Source organism: Fusarium oxysporum, chromosome 7 (assembly GCF_000149955.1).
Source record: "Fusarium oxysporum f. sp. lycopersici 4287 chromosome 7, whole genome shotgun sequence".
NCBI lineage: Eukaryota > Fungi > Ascomycota > Sordariomycetes > Hypocreales > Nectriaceae > Fusarium > Fusarium oxysporum.
Window position 1 is genome coordinate 1,824,578 of NC_030992.1, and position 25,988 is coordinate 1,850,565.

The 25,988-nt window shown below is 49.1% G+C and overlaps 10 protein-coding genes across 15 annotated transcripts in view; 5 read left to right on the forward strand and 5 right to left on the reverse strand.

Annotated features, from left to right (window-relative positions):
- The window catches only part of FOXG_05306 (uncharacterized protein), a 3,764-nt gene extending 2,277 nt beyond the window's left edge, over window positions 1-1,487 (forward strand). The window contains exons 3-4 of the mRNA XM_018383512.1: window positions 12-964; window positions 1,019-1,487. Of these exons, the coding sequence (XP_018240463.1) occupies window positions 12-964; window positions 1,019-1,260 (1,195 nt within the window). The 3' untranslated portion in view covers window positions 1,261-1,487. The remainder of the gene's footprint in view (window positions 1-11; window positions 965-1,018) is intronic.
- A 975-nt stretch (window positions 1,488-2,462) lies between these two features.
- Window positions 2,463-5,763, forward strand: FOXG_05307 (uncharacterized protein). Of its 2 annotated transcripts, XM_018383514.1 has the most exons (3): window positions 2,463-2,553; window positions 2,947-3,190; window positions 3,247-5,678. In XM_018383514.1, exons 2-3 carry the CDS (start codon window positions 3,022-3,024, stop codon window positions 4,293-4,295), a joined length of 1,218 nt encoding a protein of 405 aa, XP_018240465.1. In that variant the 5' UTR covers window positions 2,463-2,553; window positions 2,947-3,021; the 3' UTR covers window positions 4,296-5,678. The 2 variants fall into 2 exon arrangements, with proteins under 2 accessions (XP_018240465.1, XP_018240464.1); XM_018383513.1 differs by lacking the exon at window positions 2,463-2,553 and having other exon boundaries at window positions 2,587-3,190; window positions 3,247-5,763.
- FOXG_05308 (uncharacterized protein) lies at window positions 2,861-5,767 on the reverse strand. The gene is made up of 2 exons (XM_018383515.1): window positions 5,085-5,767; window positions 2,861-5,032 (listed from the first exon to the last, which is right to left on the reverse strand). Exons 1-2 carry the CDS (start codon window positions 5,508-5,510, stop codon window positions 4,568-4,570), a joined length of 891 nt encoding a protein of 296 aa, XP_018240466.1. The 5' UTR covers window positions 5,511-5,767; the 3' UTR covers window positions 2,861-4,567.
- Window positions 5,768-6,392: 625 nt separating this feature from the next.
- FOXG_05309 (haloacid dehalogenase, type II) lies at window positions 6,393-7,483 on the reverse strand. Its single transcript, XM_018383516.1, has 2 exons — window positions 7,268-7,483; window positions 6,393-7,217 (listed from the first exon to the last, which is right to left on the reverse strand). The coding sequence occupies exons 1-2, from the start codon at window positions 7,428-7,430 to the stop codon at window positions 6,646-6,648; spliced, it is 735 nt and encodes a 244-aa protein (XP_018240467.1). The 5' UTR covers window positions 7,431-7,483; the 3' UTR covers window positions 6,393-6,645.
- A 709-nt stretch (window positions 7,484-8,192) lies between these two features.
- FOXG_05310 (uncharacterized protein) lies at window positions 8,193-11,145 on the reverse strand (the record flags this gene model as incomplete). Its single annotated transcript, XM_018383517.1, has 6 exons — window positions 10,973-11,145; window positions 10,478-10,900; window positions 9,325-10,412; window positions 8,968-9,271; window positions 8,745-8,913; window positions 8,193-8,637 (listed from the first exon to the last, which is right to left on the reverse strand). The coding sequence occupies exons 3-6, from the start codon at window positions 10,024-10,026 to the stop codon at window positions 8,193-8,195; spliced, it is 1,620 nt and encodes a 539-aa protein (XP_018240468.1). The 5' UTR covers window positions 10,027-10,412; window positions 10,478-10,900; window positions 10,973-11,145.
- FOXG_05311 (geranylgeranyl pyrophosphate synthase) lies at window positions 10,784-15,341 on the forward strand. Of its 3 annotated transcripts, XM_018383518.1 has the most exons (3): window positions 10,784-11,216; window positions 11,353-11,417; window positions 12,083-15,341. In XM_018383518.1, exon 3 carries the CDS (start codon window positions 12,344-12,346, stop codon window positions 13,598-13,600), a length of 1,257 nt encoding a protein of 418 aa, XP_018240469.1. In that variant the 5' UTR covers window positions 10,784-11,216; window positions 11,353-11,417; window positions 12,083-12,343; the 3' UTR covers window positions 13,601-15,341. The 3 variants fall into 3 exon arrangements, with proteins under 3 accessions (XP_018240469.1, XP_018240470.1, XP_018240471.1); XM_018383519.1 differs by having other exon boundaries at window positions 10,943-11,417; XM_018383520.1 differs by having other exon boundaries at window positions 10,967-11,305; window positions 11,353-14,020.
- Window positions 11,431-15,788, reverse strand: FOXG_05312 (uncharacterized protein). 2 transcript variants are annotated; one of them, XM_018383521.1, is made up of 3 exons: window positions 15,743-15,784; window positions 15,331-15,676; window positions 11,431-15,271 (listed from the first exon to the last, which is right to left on the reverse strand). In XM_018383521.1, exons 2-3 carry the CDS (start codon window positions 15,537-15,539, stop codon window positions 14,005-14,007), a joined length of 1,476 nt encoding a protein of 491 aa, XP_018240472.1. In that variant the 5' UTR covers window positions 15,540-15,676; window positions 15,743-15,784; the 3' UTR covers window positions 11,431-14,004. The 2 variants fall into 2 exon arrangements, with proteins under 2 accessions (XP_018240472.1, XP_018240473.1); XM_018383522.1 differs by having other exon boundaries at window positions 13,584-15,271; window positions 15,728-15,788.
- Window positions 15,789-17,711: 1,923 nt separating this feature from the next.
- Window positions 17,712-23,951, forward strand: FOXG_05313 (CMGC/DYRK/DYRK2 protein kinase). Of its 2 annotated transcripts, XM_018383523.1 has the most exons (3): window positions 17,712-18,237; window positions 18,395-21,440; window positions 21,492-23,951. In XM_018383523.1, exons 1-3 carry the CDS (start codon window positions 18,176-18,178, stop codon window positions 22,572-22,574), a joined length of 4,191 nt encoding a protein of 1,396 aa, XP_018240474.1. In that variant the 5' UTR covers window positions 17,712-18,175; the 3' UTR covers window positions 22,575-23,951. The 2 variants fall into 2 exon arrangements, with proteins under 2 accessions (XP_018240474.1, XP_018240475.1); XM_018383524.1 differs by having other exon boundaries at window positions 17,712-21,440.
- FOXG_19029 (uncharacterized protein) lies at window positions 22,941-24,042 on the reverse strand. The gene has a single exon (XM_018399202.1). It carries the CDS (start codon window positions 23,708-23,710, stop codon window positions 23,390-23,392), a length of 321 nt encoding a protein of 106 aa, XP_018240476.1. The 5' UTR covers window positions 23,711-24,042; the 3' UTR covers window positions 22,941-23,389.
- FOXG_19030 (uncharacterized protein) lies at window positions 23,976-24,441 on the forward strand (the record flags this gene model as incomplete). Its single annotated transcript, XM_018399203.1, has 2 exons — window positions 23,976-24,110; window positions 24,154-24,441. 2 exons carry the CDS (start codon window positions 23,976-23,978, stop codon window positions 24,241-24,243), a joined length of 225 nt encoding a protein of 74 aa, XP_018240477.1. The 3' UTR covers window positions 24,244-24,441.
- Window positions 24,442-25,988: the final 1,547 nt, after the last annotated feature.

A 25,988-nucleotide genomic window follows, 5' to 3' on the forward strand; every position in this document is an offset into this window, starting at 1 on the left:
AATCCGTCTAGCGAGCCTAAAGTTGAAAGGCTGTCTGGCAATAGTGCTGCCGTGACCCTGCCTGAAGGTGCAGATGCTTCTGGAAAGGGGGGCGTCGTGGAATCAGGTGGTCGTCCCAAGAATGCTGTTGCTCAACCGACTGGTGAAGTTCAGGCTCCGACGGGAACACAATTTAGCATAGCACAAGACGTCAAGCCAACAGAGGAAGGGAAGGCCAAAGATCCTAATATCTCATCTGCCAAGCAGGTTGCTGATGCTACCAGTACTGCGCCCGGGGGTGCATTTGTTGAGGATCCTGATAACGTTGTCCAGACGGTCACGACCAATGTCACCTTTGGCGGACAGACTAGTACTTCGGCAACTAAGGAGACTCAGAGACCATCCCGTGCCAAAGATGATGAGTGTGTTGACAAAGTAAGTGATCTACCCATCATACGTCGAAACCCTAACTGCACACCAGGTAGTAGGATCAAATCCGCGAGCGAGCCAGCACAAGACACCACGATAACTCTGGTCCTCGTACCTACTCCAGAAGCAGATCCTTCCCAATCTTCTGCAACGGAATCCGAGACACGGACAACAGAAGACTCTCCTGCAACTGCCAAGGCCGAGGGAACGGCTCCAGCATTGGAGACAGAAGCCATCTCCACCCCGACTATCAACGCTGGAGGCTCTCAGCAGCTTGCAGCACCAACCTTACTCTCAAATCCATCTGCTGTTTCTAGACCTGAGCCGACAGCGTTAAGTCTTAGAACTCTCGTTTTCACATCAGTCCTTACAAGGTCTTCAACCATCCTCGCAACTACTGTACGCACAGAGTTTATTAATGCGAATCAACCCACTGCATCATTTAAAGCCCCCGGACATGTTTTCAAAGAAGATGAAGACGCAGACACAAATGCAGCGTTCAACAAGGATGGAAAGCTTGCTCTGGAGGAGAGTGTCAATGAGGAAAGCACACCAGGTACAAGCATCCATAACCAGGTCGGATTGGAGAACTCCACTAATCATTTGATAGAAACCCTTGGAGGAACTCCTCTCGCGTTAGAGACTACAGCCATTCAGACCACAACGACAACCACCATCAGTTTGAGCCATGTTGATGTCATGACAACCCCTGAACCCAGCCAAGAGCCTCTGTCTCTTTCTTCAGTACCATCTCATGGTGCTGGAGGCATCAACGGGACATTTCATGCAACGCCAAACAGTGGATTCAGAACAATTCCGAGGTCGTCAGCTAGTCTGGCAGAGAGAGCATAGATGTAAATATACATGATTTGCTCTGGAGTTAAGGACTTTAATGATGTTTGGGTTTGGATGTTTTAGAATGATCACTATGAATTTATGTTGGATTCCCCTTTTGGTACGCTTGTCATATAAATGAGAATTAATTCCTGTTTCGCCCACAGTACCGTGCCGTTGAAAAAGCAATAGCACGTATCCACAGCCCCGCGAATACTACACTCGATCAACTTTTGAAACCCCTTAAAGTCGTATCCCGAGCCAAAGGCAAGCTGTAGTTGTATGTAGACATTCTCGCCACGTAAGAACACGGAGCTAATGCTACGGAATGTCATTAGGGGTAAAAGGTGAGAGCATGATTGGAAGAGGCGACTTACATGTTCTCGGACAAGGGTGGAATGAAGGTACATTGATTGTTCTTTAGTTGTATAGATTTCAGGTGGCTTTGAAGCAGTAGGGCTGAGAGTGCCTGGACCGGCACACATGATTACTATGCCTCTTGAAATTATCAGCAAATCTAAGCAGTCTTTCCGGCTCACGGCAAAGAGGTTGCCAGCTTGAAACGATCAAATTATTGTTGGATTTCAGGCAGTGATGGAGATTAAAAGAAGTATGGGTGCCCAGGTATGAATTGGGCGATATATCTTTGACCCAAAGCAAAGAATGTCGAGGCAGTGTTGCCGTTGGTCTTTATAGCGTAGAATGCTGAGACGAGATCATTCATCGCAATTGGAGCACTAGCTCACGGGCTTCAGGTTGAAAATCAGTATGGACGGCGGTACTTGATAAGGTATTCGTAAATGTGGGAAGAATATCAGCTCCTGCACTATACCGAAAGAATGTAGAGATGTACTATATTTATCTTGTTCATTCATATCGGTTTACTTGTGGAAGATATAAGCAAGGCATAGTTGGTCGTTCTTCTTTGTACCGGACCAAATGTATAATAGCGTTATCGTCGTTACATGGCGGATTTTGTCCCTTGTAAGCGCACGTTCGCAATGGGCGTTTGATTCTGTCAGACTTGCACAGCAGAAACTCCCTCGTATATCTGTATTAGTCTATTCTGTTTACAAAAGATCTTCCTTGTGAGATTTGGGATGCAGCTAAGCTACAAGGATTAGAGAGACACAAAATCACATGCATACATGCTTCTTATTTGTCTTACTCAACTACAGTCACAGCTGATACAGCTTAGAACGTATCCTACCCTTTGTCCGCCATCATCTAATTTAAATTCCTATGCTTCAAGTCCCCGTTCTCAAGAGTTTTGGAGACTCGGCAATATAATATATCAAATTTAATTCTCCGGTAAGCATCTCAGCCTGAACTGACCATTGCGGGTTTTATACCACGTTGGGCAATGTCATGTAAGCACTTGTGCTTTCAGCCCCATTGTAACGGTTCTCTGCCACATTGTGGTCAACCATTTCCTTAACAACTCAAGAAATGAATGAGAAAGTGGAAATGAACCTGATGTACATTGAACAACAGACCAATGATAGCTATGCATCCAAGATGGTAGGGCAGATCGCAAGCATGGAGGGCCTGTCACTCTCCGTCACACGTCGCCGAAGCGAGTTGATTCGAGTCTTACATGCATAGACCTCTCTTGAGTCTTGGCTCCCATCACATTCTTTTTCTTTGTTCAACTACGCTCATCGATTTCCGGCTTCTGATCAATTTAACTGTGAGAGAAAATAGATTTCATAAGAGATGCGACGATGAATACTGCGCTTTGTTGAATCTTCCATCACTCTTCCTTGTGCCGCTCTCATCATGAGGCTTCTCAGTTGTCTCGTCTTTGTCCCTCTTACCGTTGCGCACAACCCACGACAGTATGAGGCACTCCAAGCGGCTCCTGGCGACCTGATGCCGCGCTTCTTCATCGATCGCTCATTTCCTTTGGCAAAACGCGCAGGAGACTGTGGTTCGGATCATCACAACTGTAGGTCCATGTGGATGCTATAATGCTCTCAGACACCAAACTCATTTATGCCACAGGTCTCGAGATTGGATTTCCAGATGATTGTTGCGACAACGACTCTTACTGCTACGTCAACCGAAAAGGCGACCCGAAATGCTGTCCTATAGGCTCCAACTGCTCCAGCGATTCACCGTGTAGTTCGAATGCTTATTTCTGTACCCGCACCGTCACAAGGAGTGGAACTGCCACTGCGCAAGAGGGCTGCTGCGATCGCAAGTGTCCCAGGACGAGTCTTTACCTTTGCCCAAGTAGCCTTGGTGGAAACTGCTGCGGCTACAACTCTGAGTGTCGGGCGGGTGGTGATTGCGCCTCTACGAGACCGGCTTCGAGAACCGACCTCCTGTCGCCCATTCCTTCAGGCTGTACGACCTCTCAGCATAAATGCTCAGATGGTGCAGGCTGTTGTGACAACGACCAAGAGTGCACCCAGGTCAGTGGTGAGGGATATTGCGCTCAAGCTACACCGACAGAAAGCGGTGTCACGATTGTCGACGACAACGACAGCAGCAGCGGAGGCCTGTCAGACGGTGCAAAGGCTGGGATTGGCGTCGGTGTCGTCGTGGGAGCGAGTATCATTGTTGGCGGGCTGACTTGGATGTGTTTGCGCAAGCGACGCCAGCGCACTGCATCAAGGCCATCAGCATCTGGCGAAGGAGACGGCAGTGCGCCCCCTAGAGATGCCATGACAGATATATCCGGGAGCCATGCCCGGTCAGGCTTGACCCAGGACTACTTTGGACCAGACCCAGCAGCAGGACCATATACGGAGCAAGCAAGCTCACGGGTCACCTCACCTGGAAGAACTGCTGCTGTGCCCATGCATGCACAATCCCCTGGAGATATCGCCGCGCCCGTGGAGATCGGCTCAGCGAATAGGGGCGGCAGCGATCTTCTGTCACCCATGTCCAGCCCGAGTATATACCACACACCCCTTTCTGAAACAATAGACGGCCGGTTCGAACTGTACGGTAACGACTCAGCCATAACACCAGGCCGTCCCTTGTCAATCGTTCCCACCCCTCCACAGAGTGTAGCGGGGGATGTTGCACCAGAGCAAAAGCAATAATTCAAAGGAGAAATGCGTTCCGTTCTATTCTTTTCTGTTACTTGTAAACGCCTAGCCAGACCATTCATGCAAAGAGATGATCCAAATATTCAACAGTCCCGGCGCAACGAACAAACGATTATGTGCACCGAAGTTATCACTCAGAACTCCGCGCCAAAAGAAAGAGCAAATCATAAGGGCACCACCTAATAGTCCTTACAACGCCGTTGAATGAGATGTAACAGGAAATATGAAAACAGTATGAACCACGACTTCATTCTTTGCAGCGGCATTTAGCAGACAACACCGCCGAAAGGTGCGCAGTTTTGGAGGTCTTTGACAAGATCCTCTACGCTGCTCAGATGCTGGCTAAGCAGCTCCTGCTTCTCCTCCGTGGTGAGATAGATGTCACCTTCAGGATCAGAGCCGGAACGCTTGCGACGTGAGTCGGCATTGAAGGCACCTGCGAGTTTACTAGGACTTCGCTGAAGCATAGCGGGAACACTATCGCGCTGATCGGCTCGGGGAATCGAAGGAATCTCAGGCATGAGATAGAAGTAGAGGAACTCAACGAGCTTCAGCTTGACCTCACGGGCGGTGGATCGCGACTTGAAAAGAGAGGTGACAGTAAGAAGGCCATCAAGGCTCTCAAAGGTACGGGTGTTGATTGGGGTCTCGATAAGAGCAGTGACGAGTGTGAGGAGAGTCGCAGATTGGATCGCAGGGCAGTTGAAGGGCTCGAGAAGGTCAAGGAGGAGCTACATGGTGTTAGTTTTGTGGTATTTGGCGGCTTAGTCGTTGTGTACATACGTTCATGTTCTGTTCTCGGGCAAAGAGAGACTTGCTGGGGGGGTGTAGCAACAAGACTCCTTGTATGAGGTCAAGGGCACTCAGAATCAACAGGTCGTTTCCACCATCACCACCCTTAGCCATAAGTCGATCGAGAGTGCTGATAAGACGCATCGCAACGTTCCATTCGAATCCCTCCTGCAACTTGAAAAACTCTCGAAATGCCGGGTCGCGGGAAAGTTGGGAAAGATCCTTTTGAGGAGGTGTTGATCCTTCACTCCCATCATCGTCGGTATCCCGGCTTCGATGTGCACGGTCGTTTCGAGAGTTTGCTTTAGAGAGACAGATCTGAGCTAGAAGGCCTTCGACCTGGCGAAGGCCCTTACGGACTTTTGGTCCGTCATATGAGGAAAGGTTGTCGAAGGCGAGAGATAGAAGAGACTCCATCGTGTATCTGTTGGTGGAGGAACAATAATGAACGTTATGCCGGAGACGGTAAAGATGGAAAGGCTGAAGAGTATCGACTTAATGCGATTGCGGCTGGTGCTTTTAAAAGAGTATTTAAGAAAACATTTGATGAAGGTGACAAGAAGAATAGAAGAAATGGAAACTGAGTATCGCAGTCACACCGCCGAGAGTCACTGAGCCCAAGCAACAGTTGAAAGAAGTAGAAAGATGGATGATCGTCGTCAGGTTGCTGTCACTAAACAATCCCATGGAGTGGAGCTATCGGCACAGCAACGGCTCAGGAAATTCCAAGATTTAAGGGTCGCCAGCTGACAAGCGGGCTGGCATGGTCCGGGGTTACAGGGGCCTACAGGGGATAGGCAGCTAGGATCACGCTAAAGTGGGCTGTCAACTGTCATCTGCGCCGTTGGTGAAAGGAATGTCCCAGTAGGTCCAGGCGGAATCTTGTTTGTAAGAGATTGAGATGGAAGCTGTGAAAAAGATCCGGACTCTAGGTGCGAGTATAGCTATGGTTGATCCACGAGATGGGAATGCTAGAACGCTTGGTAGGCAGAGACCCGTGGACTTGTTTACACAGCAGCGCGCTACTAGGACTTCGGCAGTTAAGCCCTGAGGAAACAAAGGTCCCAAACTATCTGGGTTCATATCATTGATCAGATTCCATGGCTAACCGATATTGCACGTTCGATAATCCTCAATTCATCACGTCACCTGCTTCGCTTCTCGTATATAAGGTAATTACATGTAGGTGTTGGTTAGGTTAGCACGGGTACTGAAATTCTCTCGGCCGAATATCTACTCTCGGCCGATAAACTCAATATACCCCGAGCTGGTCGTCCTGGATTAGATTTTGTTTCTTTTTCTTTCACTACAGGACCACTGGCTTCTTGCAAATTCTTGTCTGAACACATGAAGAAATTCAATATTGCAGTCCGCAGTTATCTTCTCGATCTCCAGGTTGCAGTAACTAAGCCCATCGCTTCAATGATTAAAGGATGCCTCTCTCTGATCGAATAGCCTTGCATCATATCCGAGAACTGATGTATAAATGAATTAATGACGAGTGTTATACTAGGAGAGTCATTATAATTCAGCATAAGAAATCATCATCACCCTACTTATCCTCCTCAGACTGACGCAAGATTACCCGCACAGCTTCATCCACGCCAGACGCTATCACAGTCGGCTGAAGCCCCAGTGAACATCCCAGTGTATCAGTCCAGCCCTTGCCTTCACGGTCGATCCATGCACTCTTGAATCCAAAAGCTACAGCACCAGTGACATCGAATGGGTTTGAGCTCACCAGCCAAACCCTATCAAGCTGAGACTTCATCCCCGCTGTCTCAGCCATGAACTCATACGTACGAGGATGCGGCTTGAACACTTTGAGAGGGTCGATACTGACGACTTTCTCGTGGGGAAATATGTTGCTCACTCTTGACAAAGTTGGGCATGTATCGAGTGACGATGTCATCATGGCCTTGGTTCCGTTTGAGAAGATGTATGGATCGATAGATGCATGTTCTGCCAGTTTTTCGAGTGCTTTATCCACATCTGGGAATGTGTCGAGGCCGTTATATGCATCCATGATACGTTCTTCCTGCTCAGGAGTGAGCTCAATACCAATCTCTTTCGTAGCTTGCCGAAATGACCATCTCGTCAAGTCACTAAATGTGCGATAAGTGCCTTTATATATCATCAGTGATGGCTTCCATTTTTGGCTTGTCTCAACTTACCCATACTGGTCACGCGCCATGTTGACTCAAGCTGATATCGCCTTGCTAGAGCGGCAATTGACTGAGCTTTATCTTGCCCGTATAATCTTGCCAGCTCTCCTGCTATCGATCCGGTGGAGAGAATAGTGCCATAGAGGTCGAATGCAATTACTGTCCGTCCCATAGTGACGACTCAAAGTTAGAAAGATGGAGAGTTTACAATGCAGGTGGTTTGGGATCGACACAAGTTCCGAGCTTAAGAGTGGATGCTCACATAATCATAATTGATTACATAGCTTCATGCGTTTCATGCACAATTGTGTGAAAAGACGGCAAATGCATATTCCGATACTTGGTGTACTAAAAAGAGTCATGCAAACAGCCGAAGAGAGTTTGCTCTCTTACACTGTGATCTGGTTACCTATTTAATATTGGTTTAGATTCAGAGTATTGTTCCGGACCTGCCTCTAAATTGTTTAACAATTATCTATCGGCGTCGATTAAAGTTCACATGTTTTCTTCAAATCGAATCTTCCGTTATGCACATCAACCGCTAGAATTCTCATGTTCTACTAGGTCTTGACGATGCCCCTGAGCTTGAGACTATACATAATGGTCTATTTATATGGATCTTTCTGGGCGAAGCGATTCGAACCGTATGGCATGAAAAACACAAAGGCATCAATTAAAGTCTCTCCTCCTGGGAAGTTTGCTTTTTCGGTGCTCACGGAAATGTTGAGCTGTAAGTGTAGGTAGTGATTGGATACGAAGTGTAAATCATGTCCAACCAATATCTAACGCTGTTCGTAAGCTCAGATGTAAATATTGCTCAGGCACCTCAGAACTCTCGATAAAAGGGTTGATGTGACATTTTCGGTGACTGACGGCACGTCTAGGCTGACAGTTCCAAAGTGTATCGAGTATTGTGCTAAACTGACCTCTAGTATCATGCGGCGGCCACTGTGGTATCCGAGCTACTCTGGCTATCTGAATGAGATAAAACACTATTCCTCCGAGCAATGGCATTGTTGTCAGCCAGTTCCTCATCTTTCTCTCTAGCTTCGCTCTTCTCTTCTGTCGGCGCAAATTTGCTTCTGATTCGAATCTGCTTACCGTATCTGTAGAACAGAAACGGGATAATGGCTAGAACTGTAGCGACCCCTCCGATTAGACTTCCGCCGCCACCAACTCCCAGTGTATCGAACATTTGTGTTGTGAATAAGGGAGCAGCAGCTCCGCATGCTGATCGAGCAATGGTATTGGCTGCAATAGCAGATGCCGCGTACATAAGATAAACATCGACGAGATACGTCAAGAAAGCCACGAAGATCAACATCAAAGATGTAGCTAGGAAAGTTCCCGCCAGCGTCGGTACGATCCAATGGATAGAGCTGCAAGGACCAATGTCAGTATACATACATATAAATTGGGGAGAGTTCAAGCTCGAGAGCGTGTGGTGACTTTAGATACGGGGAGGACTGCTATCTCAGTTACTTACTTATACTCAGCCGTCCATGCAAACCAGAACATGGTCACGGCAAATCCAACACCTCCAATCATTGCCAATGGCAATCTATCTTCGGGCTCCATTTGTTTGTCCCCATTCTCAATCTTTTTCTTTCGAATTCGCGTATCGATCAAAACTATGCCACCACCGATGAATGCACCTACGAGTACGTTAATGTAAGTTCAGTGGAGTTGTATCAACGAAAAGTACCCACCAATAACAGTTCCAATCAAGGGCAGCTCTCCAACACCGGAGTTCCAGCCACGGCGCTGCTGAAACACAATTGGATAGATGCTAAAAAGCATATATAATAACGTGTAGACTACAGACATATAGATTGCGCAGAGAAAGGATATGGTGTCAAAGAGGATAATCCACGGTCTGGTCAAGGCGATACGGTACACAGTCTTCAGTGTACGATCACCCTCTTCAGATCGAGCTTTGACATTCTCATAACCAGGAATCTTTGCCTTTCTTCTTCTTCGAGCCTTCTTAAGGAGAATTGTGGGAGCATGTGTCTCGGGATAGTCAACATGATGAGACCTGTTGCACCACCAAGCCAGAGAAGGACATAGAAACTCCAACGCCAGTCCTCCTTTAGCTCGAGGAACCCTGCAATAACAGGACCTAATGCTGGCCCGACCCATACCATAGCAGAGAATCCTGCCATGGCATTGCCACGCTCGATTGGGGTCCACAGGTCTGCGAGTACGCCAGGTGCGTTGCTGAGGGGTGCAGAGACAAACGTTCCAGTGAGGAAACGGCCGACAAGGAGGGCGCCAAAGTTAGGTGCCCAGGCGCAAAGAAAGTTAAAGATGATATATAGCATAAAGGTGATGTAGAAGATCCATCTTCTCCCGTAGAGCTCACTTAGTGGTGCGAAGATGAGCGGTCCGGCACAGTAACCCAGTAGAAACAGGGTGATGGTCAAGCCTGCTACCAACTCGGATACATGGAAATGTTCTGAGATAGACGGGAAGCATCCACTTGGCGAGCTCGATGCAAAAGTAGCATTCAGTACGAGCAACACAGCTGAGAACGTGACAGACCAGCGCCGAGCAGTAGACCAATTCTGTGGGTTTTGAATGTCGCCTGGTGCAAAGTCAACGTAACCATCCTCGTTTAAGTACGGGGGGTTTTCTTCTTCAAGTTGCTTAGTTCGATAGGGCTTGTTATTAGCCGATGAGAATATTCGATGTATAGGCGCCATGGCTGTTGTTAACGTTACAAGTACAAGGGGATATTCGGCCGTGATGAGAGAGCCAAGGCTCATATTTATATTCAACGCACTGCGTATGTCCTATCTGATGGCGACTAGTGAATTCCCTTGAAGTCAATGACACTGTTCTGCTTCTAGGGTCGATTCTCAAGACTCGGAAATAAATTAGAAATCAGGTCTAAGTCCGTTCTCTGATCTTCATGCCGCATCACCACTTTCGCTCCACCACTGTCGTCATACCTTGGGAGGTCTTATTACACTATAGGTTGCAACACCTGAACAACGGCAATTAATTCCCACTTAACGTTGAGAACTACTAACGTTGATCGAGAGGAATGGCTCGGCTCTCGCGTTTTCGGATCCCCGTTGCCGTATGACAAATGTTTCGGCCGATTGTGAACGGACATTGTTATCACCGTGGTCAACGTCAGGTATTGAGACTTTGGATGGTGAAGCGACTGGTCAGCATTGTTGTACGGTGATGTTTTATTTATATTAACGCTACCAGCTGCCTTCAGAGACTCTTGGTGCTTCTCATCATTACTAAGATCCAATATTACGGAGTACATGGTATTGAAGTATTAAAGAATGCTTTGTAGCTTATATGAAGTGACTGTTGTCATGTCAAGATACGGGAATTAGGGTTAAGCATAAAATTTCCAACTTCGTCGAAGTATATAGACGCTTGGTCAGGTACATGATTGAAACGAATATTCATACAGACATTCAGTGGGAGAGACTGACTAGCAAAATAATACCTTAAGCATAAATATAATCCAACTTGTCGAACTTGCGCATCGAAACAGTAGTCCCGGGTAGGCGCATCAAAAGCTCCACGGTCCAGATTTAGACAGCAGGGGTTCTTGAAGCAACATGATCTGACTCCATTGATCAGCTCTTCGGTGCACCCTTGATTTGCATGTGAAATCTAGAATTATCTGGTGAGATCTCAAGGTGCAGACATGGTACGTGACAAAGTGAAACCAGGGATGGACTCAACGTGTTCGTCTTCGCCTTACTCTTCAGCGAGCTGAGCTTGGGCTTCGCCTGCCCTGATCTTACAATGGGCTGAGGTGGTGTGTTCTCTGTCCCAACGGATCAAATTCTTTAATGCTTGTGAGATGGGGTTGAAGGTAGATAAAGGGAGAGCTGGTGCATCAAAGAATGTTTCTTCCTTGTTTCATTTGTTGTCTCATTACGCCATTGTCTGCTGTATAATACGACTATTTATCGTTACCACTAATGTAAGTGTCTTTGGGCACCTTCACTCGGTCCTGTGCTCTCTTTTCGCTGCTTCATCGTCAGCATACATAGGGCATGCCTTTGACTGAATGTAAGTCGACAGAACTATCACTAATTAACTGATTGACTCACTTACAGATATCCACATATTCATCCGTCTCTCAACAACACCTTCGTGCAACTCGGCAACGAAAACATCAAAGGTATGAATGATTACTATCTACGTCAACATGACTATCAACTGCAGCTAGGTATTAGGACTGAATGACCTGGCTTGGCTGCTTTTGGTTGTCTATTGATTCTTCCCCGCAATCACATTCACAGTCCCACGTTGATCTTCCCCTGGCAAAGACCCATTTCCCTGTCGCTAGCCCCTCTCAACAACAAAGAAAAGGAAAGCAAAGCTGCGTTCCCGTCTCAGAGCTCCCGTCCCATCCATTCTGCATTAGCTTGTGACAAGAACCCCTAAAAAGAGGCATGGCCGTGTCAGTTAGTACTTGACATGCTGTGAAGGGTGCCTGTAGTTCGTGCTGCGCCAAGGTGCAAAGATGGTGTCCTGCGTAGGACGAACAGGTATCTAGCCCACATGCTCTCACCCTCACCATCACCCCTCACTCTATCACAAGACAGAGAGAGCTCTGGGCAGCTTCGTCCTCCTTGACGTCCTATCTCAAACTGGATGGCTGCAGCCTGCAGGATTCGCTTTTAGGCTCCTGCTATTCAGCGCATGAGCAATTGGGTTGAGTAGATTATCCACATTGCAAGCTTGCGCACAGGCTCAGTGTCAACTCTATGACCCTTCTATCGTCGCATCAGGCAGGCTTAGACATGTATCGTCTGGATATTCAATGACGTCGACCACTTACAGATTCACCCGAGCATCCCGACAATACCATTCGCTATCAGTACGCCACGAGACAAGACAGGGCCAAACACCACGTATACGGCATTTGTTTATTATTTCGCTTCCGTCCCATATTGATTTTTGCCTCTCTTTCTACAGTTAGCATCTCCAAATATCTTCAGCAGCGTCATCGATTATCCGTCAAAAAAAGGACCCCTCCCCCTCCTCCTCTTCTCTTTTTCCCTTAGACGAATCGCATTCTATACCCCCAAAAACTTAACACGCATGATCCCCACGGCCGACCCCATCCTCTCTCTCAACCCTGAGGCATTGCCCCCGTCGGCCTTACACATGCTGTCGCTCTCGCCAAAGGCAATGGAGAAGATGTCTGGCATCTCCAACCCACTTATGTCTCCCAACGCAATTCCACCTCGCACTTCAAGCACCGGCATCCCGACCTCTCTCAACGCTACACCCACAAAACCCGTTCTGCGCCCTGTTCCAGAAGGCGACTGGCTGAGCCAGAAGCAGCTCTCCCCAAAGGCACAGATGTCAAACGCTGGTTACGGCGTTATGCAAGCTCCCAATCCGCCTCCCGATCCCGAGCGCTACGCCCACGAGGATCTAGAGTTCACGGCTAAGCGCTCTTGGACTGACGAGAAGGAAAATGTCGTCCGCGGACCTTACGACTATGTCATTAGCCATCCTGGCAAGGACTTCCGCGCCCAGCTAATCGGCGCCTTCAACGCCTGGCTCGATGTGCCCACGCCGAGCCTCGAAGTCATCACCCGAGTCGTTGGCATGCTTCACGAGTCTTCGCTCCTCATCGACGATGTACAAGACTCGTCCGAGCTGCGCCGTGGCTTCCCTGTCGCACACAACATCTTTGGTGTCGCTCAGACCATCAACTCGGCAAACTACATATACTTTGTCGCCCTACAAGAGCTGCACAAGCTCAACAATCCAGAGCTAATCACCATCTTTTCCGATGAGCTTGTGAACCTCCACCGAGGCCAGGGCATGGATCTTTTTTGGCGTGACACTCTTACTTGTCCTACGGAAGAGGACTACCTCGAAATGGTTGGTAACAAGACAGGCGGCCTGTTCCGTCTCGGTATCAAGCTTATGGCGGCGGAAGCCAACGGCCCTAGTCCTACGGACTGTGTTCCCCTCGTCAACCTAATTGGTCTCATCTTTCAGATTCGAGACGACTACATGAACTTGTCCTCGAAGGAGTACAGCCATAACAAGGGAATGTGCGAGGATTTGACGGAGGGCAAGTTCTCGTTCCCTGTCATCCACAGCATTCGCTCCAACCCTACAAATCTCCAGCTCATCAACATCCTCAAGCAGAAGACCTCGGACACCCAGGTCAAGCGGTACGCTGTTGCCTACATGGAGTCCACAGGCAGCTTCGAGTATACCCGTAAAGTTCTCAACGTCCTCATCGAGCGGGCTCGCAAGATGGCTGAGGAGCTCGATCAGGGCCGTGGCAGCACGAAGGGCATTCAGAAGATTCTCGACAAGATGGCCATTCAATGATATCCATTCAACGTTTCGGTTTATTTCTTTTTTCTCGTTACGATTCACGGATTTGACGTGTTATGAGCGAAGCGCATATAGAATGTTGTGACAGAAATCAGAGACGCCTGACGACCTCCGATTTTGTGGCCACAGGAGAGGCCTGTTCAGCGTGATACCACTTGGACTCTGAAAGCGTGACTTCAGCATGAGGATTGGATTTTTGGTATTTACTTTTTGGTAGCCCATACTGTCCAATTGAATGAGCATAACTCAGTAATGGAATTTCTTAATGTCATGTTAATTCTAACATAACAATGCCCATATTTGGCCACAATTGTGTAGGCCATCTCATGCCCCCGACCAACACCTTGCATAATATGAAGAACCAAAGTAAGACCGTGGTATTACAGAGATTTATTAGATCAACTTGGCTGTACTGGAGCCGCCTTACGCTTCACCAATCTGACCCATCGTCGTCGCCTCCAGTCACCTCTCCGACCACTGCCGTCTTCATTCTCCTCCCAGCTTGGTTTCGGTGTTGCCTTTTGCTTCCCTTTGTCGTTGATAGGAACGTCCACAACACCAGTACGCTCGTCTCGCTCGTCCCATATGTCATAAACCCAACGCTCGCCTTCTGTCTCAACTTCAACGCCTGTAATAATACGTTCCTCTACCCATTCACGACTCCAAAGGTCTAGAGCCCATTTCTTCTCGCTCCATTCCCACGCTTCGGGTGGCATGACATCTTCAAAGAAGCGTGTTCCGCGTGGTCGTTCACCTGCAATTCGAGGTTGTGACAAAGGATCGTAGGGTGAAGGACTGAAAAGCCAAGGCTCCCACTCGCCACCACCAGAGGTTTTGCGCTGTAGCTCAAAGATTTCCACTTCACGCGTTTCAGGACTGGAGTCGAGGATAACGTCTGAGCTGATCCAGTTATCTAACCACGACCGAGCCTTGGCCTCTTGTGGCTGGAGACGGTCTCGATGAGCGGCAGCAATGAGGCGGGCGACGTGAGGATGACCCATACCCACGATAACCCAACCTCCGAGAAGGAATATGAAGCGCCAGGGTAGAATTTGGGCCGCAATGGTCATAAAAATGCCCCCGGCTGTAAGAAATAAAAATAGAGCAGAACTGAGAGCCTCATCACTAAAATTCGTCACTGGTACAAGTAAGGCGACGACCTGGTCATGTCCCCGACTAAAGTCATCCATGCAGTTCTGTAGGTCGCGCATGTTCCGAAAGAAGTCCTTGCTGAGTTCCTTGACTGGTTTCACCGTCGCCGCAGGTGCCAAAGGTGGTCCCTGGGGAGAATATCCAACATTCTGCTCACTCGACAAGGTTCCCTTGGGTGGTGCTGGATGCCGTGCCAGGAACGCGGGGATGAAGACACCGAACAGAAGGATGGCAACAGGCAGCACAAACAGGAGATAAGGATCCAGGCAGACAAAACTATAGACGGCGAGGAGTGATAGAGTATGCGACGCGCGCTTCCAGGATAAAATACGTTCCACACGGGCCTGGAATTTAAAGACGACGCCTATTCGAGCGTTGAATCGCCGAAAATTGTAAGACATGGTAGTGATATTGAAGTTCGGCCTCTCTGTATGGGTAGCTGATTGTTCGTCACCGGCGAAGTGAACCTCGGTTTGGTCATCGCTATCCGTGGGTATAACTTGCTGAAGAAGTCTACCGTGGCACCAGTCAGTAAAGCAGGGCATTACAGCGGCTCGGGAAGCTCAATATACTTTTCTACCAACCGGTCCTGCAAGCTAGCTTTCTGGCGAATAGCAGCAAATCCTCCGCGTAGGCCCGTTTTCTGAGAGCTTAATTCGGCCTTGGGTTCGGGCTGCTTGTCATTGTCATCGTTATGGTCATTGTTGGGGCGCTGGCTTGAGCTCTCGGGGGAGTCAAAGTTGCGCCCAGAAGCGAACATCTCTGCAGTGAAGTCGTCCATGAGGAGGGATGTTTTAAGACATGGTGCGACATTGGATGGTGGAGAATTCAAAAGGAACTGGGGATTCAAGATACCCGCGTGGAGGTGTCACGGCACGATCACGGGTGAGCATGTGACACTGGTGACATCACTTACACCTAGATCCGAAGGTTGGTGAGCATCTTGTGGCTACCGAGTTACTAACTTACCTAACCTAGACTGACCTCGTGACAACGGCTTCTAATAATACCTACCGGAGAGAAGCTAGCCTCGATTCAGCAGTAAATGATGTTCGTAGTGAGTGAGAAATCATTTGCTGGATACCCTCCATAATTCTGCCGTCAACTAGAGTTTACAGTAGTGCCAAGCGGGCCGTAGCGCCTTCTGACTGGGTTATGATCTTTGAAGTACAGTAAATTAGACGCAGATGGGTTGCCTCATTTGGTGAAGTTTAGAAGACTTGGCATCGATCCGAATAAAGGATGAAACTACGGACATCATGAGAGAGTAAATAAGTCCTGAGACATGGTTCATATCATATATATCCCATCCTAATTTATATGCCCACAGCGACATCCATGTCGTCCCTTAAATCTGACTTACCCCACACAACTGAATATCGAGTAAAGAAAGCATAACCTTCGTCATTTCGGCACTATTGCTAAAGCTGTGGAGGCATTCAGCAATCCATTCCAGCGACGGCCTTGAGAACGCGAATTCCTGCCTGACAGTTTGATTGTGTCATCCACACTGATGAGTGTTCCGGCTCGTCGGTGTCAAATATGTGGTTGATGAGATCAAGTGGCATATCATAGCCATGGGCTTAATTCACTTCAAACAGAAGACATTGCCCATGACAACGACAGCTCACATATGCCAGATGCCAGATTGGCTATCAGATGCTGGGAGCAGCTGTGAGCTGCCAACTATCATCCACCACCGTATATAGACGGCGAAAAACAATAAACACGACTCAAGATGCAGGACCATCAGATCCTTGATGCTTGGCAGGACAACAATGCATAAGGTACCAACCGACAACAGCCTTGACAGGTTAGGTTTATTGGTCCGGCAAAATGCTTGGTAAATAATAGAGATGCATCCGTATGGCCCTACCGGTTGAAGATGCCCGAGAAAGCTCCTGCCGGGGCAAATTGATGGGTCCTTGAAAATCTGAGACACGACTCAATCCTTGTATTCACTGGGTGTTCATGGTCTGAGCGGGAGGCTCGAATAAGACATCTATCTATCCATTAGCCACACCGTCCAGCCCGTCTCCCGTCACGAGTACAGCCCAGCACTCTTGAATCTAGAGACCTGAGCCTGGTTGCGAACAGCCTGGTTGCGAAACAACGAAGCACTTGCCAATGTCGTAGTATCGAATCGGGTCACTTGTCGTTTCGTGAACCCCAGCTATCTTTACCTCAGCTCCAACGTCAACATCCGATTACGGCCCAATACAAACACTGGTTGTTGACCTGGGTAGCGCATCGCGCCAGTGCCCGTTGATGCGTCAACCGGTTCACGCGACTCGGCACTATGCGTGGATGGTATGGCTGGTAGCATTCATTCGCGATACCACTGTCTTCTCCACTGACCATGCAAATCTTCTACCTAAAACCACCGCCATCGCCGCTCATTATCGGGTGGTGGATGTGTTATAGAGACCAGCTGGCAGAGCAGGGTAGCAGTATAGTAGGTAAGGTACCTTAGCTTGGAATGAGATGACGATAAAACGCGACAAATGCATCCAGGGCGTGAGGTCCTTGACCCGGATTTGGATTGGCATTTAATTGTTATTCAGAGAATGTCCCATATTCTATCACGAATGGTTGACGTTCCTCAATATGCATCGTTGAGTTCGGGAGAGGCTAATAAAGTAAGGGGACATTATTGAGGTACCGCATTATGAGGTTACATGCTGGGGAAGATACATCTGATACGGGTAGAATGAGCCCAAGATACAGGTACCTTCCATCCACTTAAATGGCGGTAAAAGGCATCTCGACAACCGGTATGGGACCTCCACCTCTGCCCGCACCTAATCCAGGGACCAATTTCAAAGCTCTAGTAGCCAATCAAATTGCCCGTCTACCGTGTCGAGATCCGCTGTCCACTGTTCATTATCAACCGTGATGTTCTTTCACGAGGCCCCTTCCACCATATCAGCCTCTCATGTGCCTTTCTTCACACGCTAGAGAGTATGATGCCCGCTACCTAAAGAGGCACCGGCACCCTAGCACGCAGGTATTCCCCATGCCTCCTTCCGGAACTCCCTGTGGCCGCCTATAGCAGTGTTCCATGAACCTAAGGGAAGGCCATCCCATCCAGAGAAAAAAACACAACCTTACCTAACCAACTTAACGACTCCATCTTTTTATTCTACTCCATCTCGCATCTTACTGTACCATCCCTTTCTCGGGGTGCCCACCGCAATCAATCGCTCCGGGCTCCTTTTCGCCTGCCGCCAACCGCTCACTGACTCTGACTTTGATTCTGTCTGCTCTCTTGCACTTCAATACTCTTATCGGTTCCGGAATGAGGTAGCCGTTCGAATGCGCTCAGCTCCCTGACCGGACTGAGTCTGTGCCAGCGACCCGACCCCGTGAAATCCACCTTCGTCGCATTGCCAGCCACGCCCCTCGACCTTGGACCCCATGAGCCGCGACCACAAGGCACCTGCTGGGCCTCGACCAGCCAACTTTTCTCCAACGCGATTGTGAGCCTTTTCCATCTGACATTTTTCTGTTTGTTTCGTTCGTTTGACATATTGGTCAATGCGTGTTCTGGCGTACCGCTGTCATCGTCACATCCAAGTCTTTTATCGCCCTGCATTTCTGCACATGGCCAAGCTGACCTTGATCTCTTTGTGACAGGGGCAAAACCGCCAACGCTCAGCCTCGACCACATATCCCCTCGACGAACCCTGGCTTTGCCTCCGACGATCCAATGCTCAGCGCAACTCCTTCCAATAATCATTCCATTTTTTCTTTTAGTCGTGATGGAGATTCAGGTCAATTAAACGACTCGACTGCCTCTTTCGATTTCTTGCCCTCTGTTAGCTTCGACGATTTACAGAGTAGCATCGAATCCGCTTCAACAGACTTCAAACTGACCCAATTCCCGTCTCCCAACGGCGAAGGGGGCATCCTCGACACACACGGGGTAGATAACGCCAGTATGTCTTCTAGATCTCAAGTAGCTCCGTCATCGAATGGTGCTGCCACTCGAACTGCTGTCCAAACCAGCACTCGACCCGCTCGATCAGGCTCGCTACTGCGTCGACCTAGTAATTCTAACAGACCGCCTGCCAATGCCTCCGGTGCTTCTGGTCCGACTGATCACATCCACGGGCCGGGCGCTGCACGCTCTCGTCGACAAAGCCAATACCCGCCTGTCTCCAATACCGTCGTTCCAAAACCTCCTCGAAAGTCGATCGGCCCAGGAATTGTTGGCGATGGGGACTATGGAGCTCGACCTCCCCAGAAGCGGCGCCCCAGTCTCTTCTCTGAAGGGACGCCTGCCGGCTCGACGAGAGCTTCTATGGACGGCAATCCATCGTGGCTCGATAATACAAGAAATTTTCCCAGCTCAAGGGCTGCGAAATCCAAATCAGTACAACCGCCACCACGACCAAATCAAACCAACCTTGGTCTTGGTAACACGCTCACCCCAGAGCAGAACCGACACTCGACCCTGGCCCCGCGATCACCTCGGGTCGGAGGCCGATTGAGCACGCCGTCCTCCGCCAACAAGAGAGTTTCGATGATGCCCGGCGCCCACCATTCATCACATGCGACTGGCCTCGGCGCGAGGACAATTAGTCCCACTGATACAAGGAGGATGAAGCGACTCTCAACAATGCCACAGTCATTGAGTCTTGGTCAGATTTCCACCCCTCCGCCTCCACCACCAGTGTCGATGAACAATCAACCTGAGAGAGCTGAATCGAAATCGCCTTCCATGATTCCAAGGCGAACTTCTGGTACCCCATCATCCTCGAGAACTACGCCAGACCTCCACCGTAAATCCTTCAACTCAAATCTATCAGTTAACTCGGGCTTCAGCCTGAACTCGGCCAGAACATCAACTGGATCGTTACACCGTATATCTGGGTCTTCATCTACGTCACGCTTGCCTGCACCAAAACGTACGACAGTCCACAATCCTATTCCAACTGATGATGACGAATATGTTCCGCCTGTCCCTGCTATACCGAAAGCCTACGAGTCGCCGAAAGACTCGCCCGCAGACACTTATTTCATGGAGAAGAAAAAGACTGCGCTTAGCAACATGGATGTCATGGGCATGAACTCAAACTCTACTGGAGTCATTTCTATGCCTGTCTTTCCTGAGCCCACGAAGCTTCAGAGAAAGCCCAGCGCGCGAAAGAGCTATGTGCCGAGTGTGGCCGCTGAGCCTGATAGCAAGGCCACTCCTCCAAATAAGCGACATCTGCAACCTCTAAGACTGCCACCAATCAACCTGGGACCTTTGAGCACCCCAACTGCTAACAAGATTGCAGCGTTGCAAGACCACAGCAGTGTAGATAGGCACGAAACTCCACCACCAGCCCGGCAATTGCCAAAGACTCCCACAACCCCTATGACAGCTTCCAAAAGCTCCTTCTTTGCCAAAAGTCGCCATGGCGATACTCCTGAGCTTCCATCTCTTAGGAGCAGCAGTTCAATTCATCACACCCATCTCACGCCTACACCTCCTGACGCTAGTTCGACTGAATCGTCGTTAGCTTTCAAGGAACTTGATCACAAGCAAAGCATGTCACCTTTCTTGTCATCCTCTTTACCCAAAGGCGGCGCAGACCATGGTTTCTTGAAGAGGTCGAAGACGGGAGCCGACTTCATGACTTTGGATGAAAACATGTTCCAAGATCAAATCCACCAGAAGCCTACGGGTCCTCGCGCGCCTAAAGAGGCAGAACCAACCCCCAAATCTCCTCAACCGGAACATTCGCTGGATGAGCCACAAACACCCTCCTCCATGAGCTCTATTCGACGAAAACTCAGTCTTTCTTGGAAGCGTGGGAACTCCAAGAGCAATATTACTGCCCCTACAGATGTGGTTGAGAAAGCCAGCGCGAAGCAGCCAGAGGAACCTATGCCTCCTCCCAGGATCCCCATCTCCTCCACTGTAAACAACCTGTCAACTCTCAAGCAAGCCAGTCCTTCCCCAACCGTGAAGCAACCTCCTGGAGGGTATCTTGAGTCGCGGAGGCGAAAGAGCTCTGGTGGAAGCCTCAATGGGTTCATCTCCCACGACAAGACAAAAAGCGAATCTTGGACTGCGAAAAAAACAGTGCCAGACCCTTCAACAATGCCCGTTGGTCGAAATACTTCAGTCATGCAGAAAATCCTTCGCCCCAGGAATTCTTCTGGCATGTCGAAGGGCCCCGACTCATACTCTGCAGACCTCGACAAGGATGATATGGCAGCAGAAGAAGAGATGGCTAAGTTGGGTTCCAGGCGCAAAGAGACGGATGTTGCTGCTAGAACCCTGGACGCGCTCAGAAAGCGAGCCACCCCCAAAGAGCGAGTTGGCGCTCACGAAGCAATTCGTATTGCCATGCTCAATATTTATGAGAGGGGCGAAATTGTGGACTATACCGATGTGTACTTTTGTGGGACACAGAACGCCCATAAGGTTGTAGGCGATCTCCAGTCTGATGCACCCAACTTTGGATACGACGACGAGCGTGGCGATTATACCATTGTGCCTGGAGACCACCTTGCATATCGATATGAGATCATTGATGTTCTCGGAAAGGGAAGCTTTGGACAAGTCGTTCGATGCATTGATCACAAGACTGGCGGTCTGGTAGCTATCAAGATCATAAGGAACAAGAAAAGATTCCATCAACAAGCCCTTGTGGAGGTCAACATTCTGCAAAAGCTTCGTGAATGGGTAAGCTGAAGTCACTACTCACCCTTCAATATCTATGCTAACTTGGCACAGGATCCAAAGAATAGGCACAGCATGGTCAACTTTACACAAAGTTTCTATTTCCGTGGTCATCTCTGCATCTCTACAGAATTACTTGACATGAATCTCTACGAGCTCATCAAAGCCCATGCTTTCAGAGGATTCTCTATCAAGATCATTCGGCGCTTCACCAAGCAGATTCTCAGCTCACTCAATCTGCTCAAGCAGCACAAAGTCATTCATTGTGATCTCAAACCCGAAAACATTCTCTTGCGACATCCCCTTCATGCGGAAATCAAGGTCATTGACTTTGGCTCCAGCTGTTTTGAAAATGAGAAGGTGTATACTTATATTCAGTCTCGTTTCTACCGATCACCAGAGGTCATCCTTGGCATGACCTATGGTATGCCGATTGACATGTGGAGCGTTGGCTGTATCCTGGCAGAACTATATACTGGGGTCCCTATTTTCCCTGGAGAAAACGAACAAGAGCAACTTGCCTGTATCATGGAGGTCTTTGGGCCTCCTGAAAAGCACTTGATTGAAAAGAGCACTCGAAAGAAACTTTTCTTCGATTCAATGGGCAAACCCCGTCTTACAGTATCGTCTAAAGGCCGCAGACGTCGCCCTTCTTCCAAAACTCTAGGCCAGGTACTCAAATGCGACGACGAGGTCTTCATAGACTTTCTGCATAGGTGCTTACGTTGGGACCCCGAACGACGCATGAAACCTGAGGACGCGATTCGGCACGAGTTCATTACTGGGCGTAAGATGCCCGTCCCTCGTATGCCGCCAACTCGCGAATCATCACCCATGAAGCGGCATAACACAATTTCGACGCCACGGCCTCTCCCAGAACCTCCAGGTGCTAGTACCAAACCCCCAATGTCTCTGCGAACCGGAGCCAGCCCTCACAAACTAGTCTCTGGTGGTGTGCGAAAGACTTCCGGGACCACGGGATCTATTGGCTCCATGCCAACCAAACGAACGAGCGCTGGCACGACTGGACTTGCACAAGGAGCAAGTGGCTTGCCTCGAGCTGCTGGTAGGAGTGTGAGCGCGAAGCAGGACCTGGCCGCTGCGGGTGCAACAGCCGCAATGAGTCGACGAACATAGTTTTTATTTGGAGGATACCTTTTTATCATGATTGGAGTTCAGGTTGCGTTAAACATTTTGTTTTGACCATTGTGCATCTTTGGGTAACCGATACACTATGCAACGGCGTTGCCAGGGACAGTTTGACTTTGGTCTTCGCCTTACAGACAAAAACTGCATGGATTTTACGAGGGTGGGCGAAGGCATGGAGGATGCAGAAGAGGGAAGATGGGATTGGGGCACATGATACATCTCGATCATTCATTTCAATCCTTGTTACCACGCCTACACGATGATCAAAGACGTCTGCTTTCCGGCCCCTTTGCGATGGATCTGCGGGAGGCAAATTCGTGATACAACGAGACGGTGATTAGTGAGTCAACTTAGCTTGAGATTGGGCGGCAACTGTTTTGGGAAGGGGGTATATCACGAGATTTGACGACTGTTTCAACTCAACTCAATAGATGTCGTTGTCCGCATCGAATCGGAGAGTATAGAAGTTAAGGGGGCTCGCAAGAAGGGTTCGGACACCCAGACAGAGTATGGCTAACACCAATGAGCCTTCCAGGCATTCAGATAACTTTACACATAATGGAACATTCGAGGCTAGACTCATTGTTGACTCTTGATTATTGACTGAGGCCTCCCTTCCATGAGTACAATTATTGGTGCTTGTGCAAGAGCCGCTAACATGTACGACGTCAGATGCTTATTTGATCGTCAAACAGCTGAGGTTCCGAAGCTCGAAGGATGGGACAATTTCGAGAAACGTCGCCGCGGTTGCAGATCAGCCTTACGCCTTATGATGTCGGACAGATGACGGGCCACGCCTGGGATCACGAATAGGATCGCGGCTGCGTCAAGATCAAAAGAAGAGGCGCGAGGCATGGCGGCAAATGTTGTGCCGGGGGGTTCATGTAACGGTCTTGTGCTAACTGTAAGCGGCGACATCTTTCGCTGGAAGGGAAAGATGGGTAGGGTTGAGGATGTAAACGCATCGGCAAACAGCCGCGCCGCCAAATGAAAAGGCTAGGCGATGGTGCAGGGAGCCATGCCCCTTGATCAATAACGTCGGTCCCGGCGAGTGGGAAACAGATGGTCAGAAAAGGGGTGGATGTGAAGATGATTGGCAAATCAACGACGGGAGCTGGGCTCATCTTAATATTAGAAACGGGTCCGGCCGAGAGTTCAGTCTGACATCTGTCACAGTATGCTCAAACGACTGCATGTGTGCCGGTATCGTATTAGTTGGGTTCATGAGTCCAAGGCAGACTGAGCTCAATATGAGTGTCCCTAGAAAGAATCAAGATGCACAAAGGTGGGTCATCAGAATGCCTTGCGTCTTATTGTAACCGGTATGACTTTCTTGGGCGTTAAGTAGTCGCTGCAAGAGAACAGATGAGGATTAGAAGTTGTCATGATATGGCCGAACAATATGTTGTAGGTCAAGCTTTCTCCGCCGGCGACTCCGGGACGAACAACGGGGGGGCAAGCCACGGCGGGAGGCGCAGCCCGTGGGGCATGCAGTGGCGCCCCTCTCCGGGCTCCGATTATTGGGTGCGGTCGCCGGATGAACATGGGACTGACCCATTCCCCGCAGACGACAGGGTTGTTCTATAGGTTCTCGGACGAGGCTGAAGGTCTTGAATCGCTGTGCGACATGACTGTGAGGTCATCAAACCCTCCATGACGATGATAGTAAGCCGTCAGGGCCGTATTGGACATGCGTGATCTGTGTGGTAATTGTGTGTTGAGTAGAGAATGATTTCCACGATATGATCATAGCACTCTAAACCCCCAGACTATGCGCAAAGGCGCAATCTTTTCGTATCGTATAGCAGCAAAGCAGTTTAGGCAGACGAGGAGTGAACATCTTGGGCAACCATGACAATGATGGAGGGTTCTGGCTTTCGTCCGTGCTCGCTCGTCATCTGCCTTCTCCCCCAGACTGTTTGGATTGTTTCGGCGTCTAACTGGACCTTACTTGGCCAGTCACTGATGCCCTTTTTCTTATCCTGCATGCGATGATGCTCTAGTCTGGGTGGTTTCTGATGCCTGTTTACCTATGACTCCTTTTTTGGTTCTGCATAGGGGACGTCTGACTCTGGCACTCCTCAGTTTCAACCGTAAACCAGGGTGTTTGCCAAGAATAAACTTACAGCATTCACTATCCCGAGAGAATGGGCACACAATACCATGCCAATAACAGTCTCATCGCGAAGTTTGGCAAACTTTAGAGGAAACATGTGCCTGAGACTTGATTCCTAATCAGGACGAGTTGATTACTCCTGAGCCAATTGAGCATTTTCTTCAAATGGTGGTGTCTCTGGCAAGACATGTAACGGCAACGGACCGTCGATGGTGGTGGCCAAGTGAGACATTGTGTAGTGATCGATCAATTCTTGAGTTCAGCAAAACATTTTGTGTTGGCCCTATGTACGACTCCATGTACGTTCTAACAGATTTAACTATCGTTCATGGAATTGTGATGTAACAGTAAACGTTAGCCTATAGTTGGAGTCAACTTGAGCCTCCTGCATAGAGATCCATTACACTATTAGGTCTTTTTCGAACTCCTTCGAGCCAGGAATGCGTTAACCAGATCGTAGATGTGGCCTATGCTGTGCATTCAAAGCAATATAAATGCCCAACGTGGATGGCGTGAACATAAGTTCTTTCTCACTCAACCGACAGGCATGCGGGATTCAAAACACCGAATTCTCGTTATCTTCACAATCCATACGGCACGTCTTCTCAAGGCCCCGATGTCAGCGAACTCGCTGCCCGGAGCCCACGTGAGGTAGGCCAGAATGCTGACCTAAGAAAGTCAGATGCCTGGTATCCTATTGCCGCGGCAGGTAACACTGTTTCCCGTTCCAATAGGAATTCAGGTTTCACCTTTGGGTAAGACATGAGGTAGGGAGCGGTGAAAATTTCGGGAACTTGTCAGCGTTATGAGGCATCTGTCCAGATCAATCGAGGGTGAGAAAACGTACCTGAGCATCCAGAAAGCCACCAATGCAAGGCTGGGCCGGGCTGCCTCCACGTTTGGATTCATGAGTAAAGAGTGAATGTCGAACTGTGTAGTAGTGCTGACTGGGCCAATCCTGCACAGTACTCGGAAGACTTTCAGGGGATAATGGTGGTAGTGTGGATGCATGTCAGTTGCGCGGAAATGTTGTATGACAGACTTAGTTGAGGTGGGCTAAGTTCCCAACTCTATGTTCTTTCAGAGGGCGGGGGGGGGGGGGGTTCTTGGACGATCTGGGATCATCAGACGTACACTCGATGAGTTCCCCAACAATTACACTGCTCCCTATGTTTCTTTACAAGCTGCAACAATGAGGAACCCACATACGATCTCACGCCACTTGAAGACTCGCGAGGACCACTATCCATCATCTATACGGTATGAAAGTGTATCAGATATCGCGA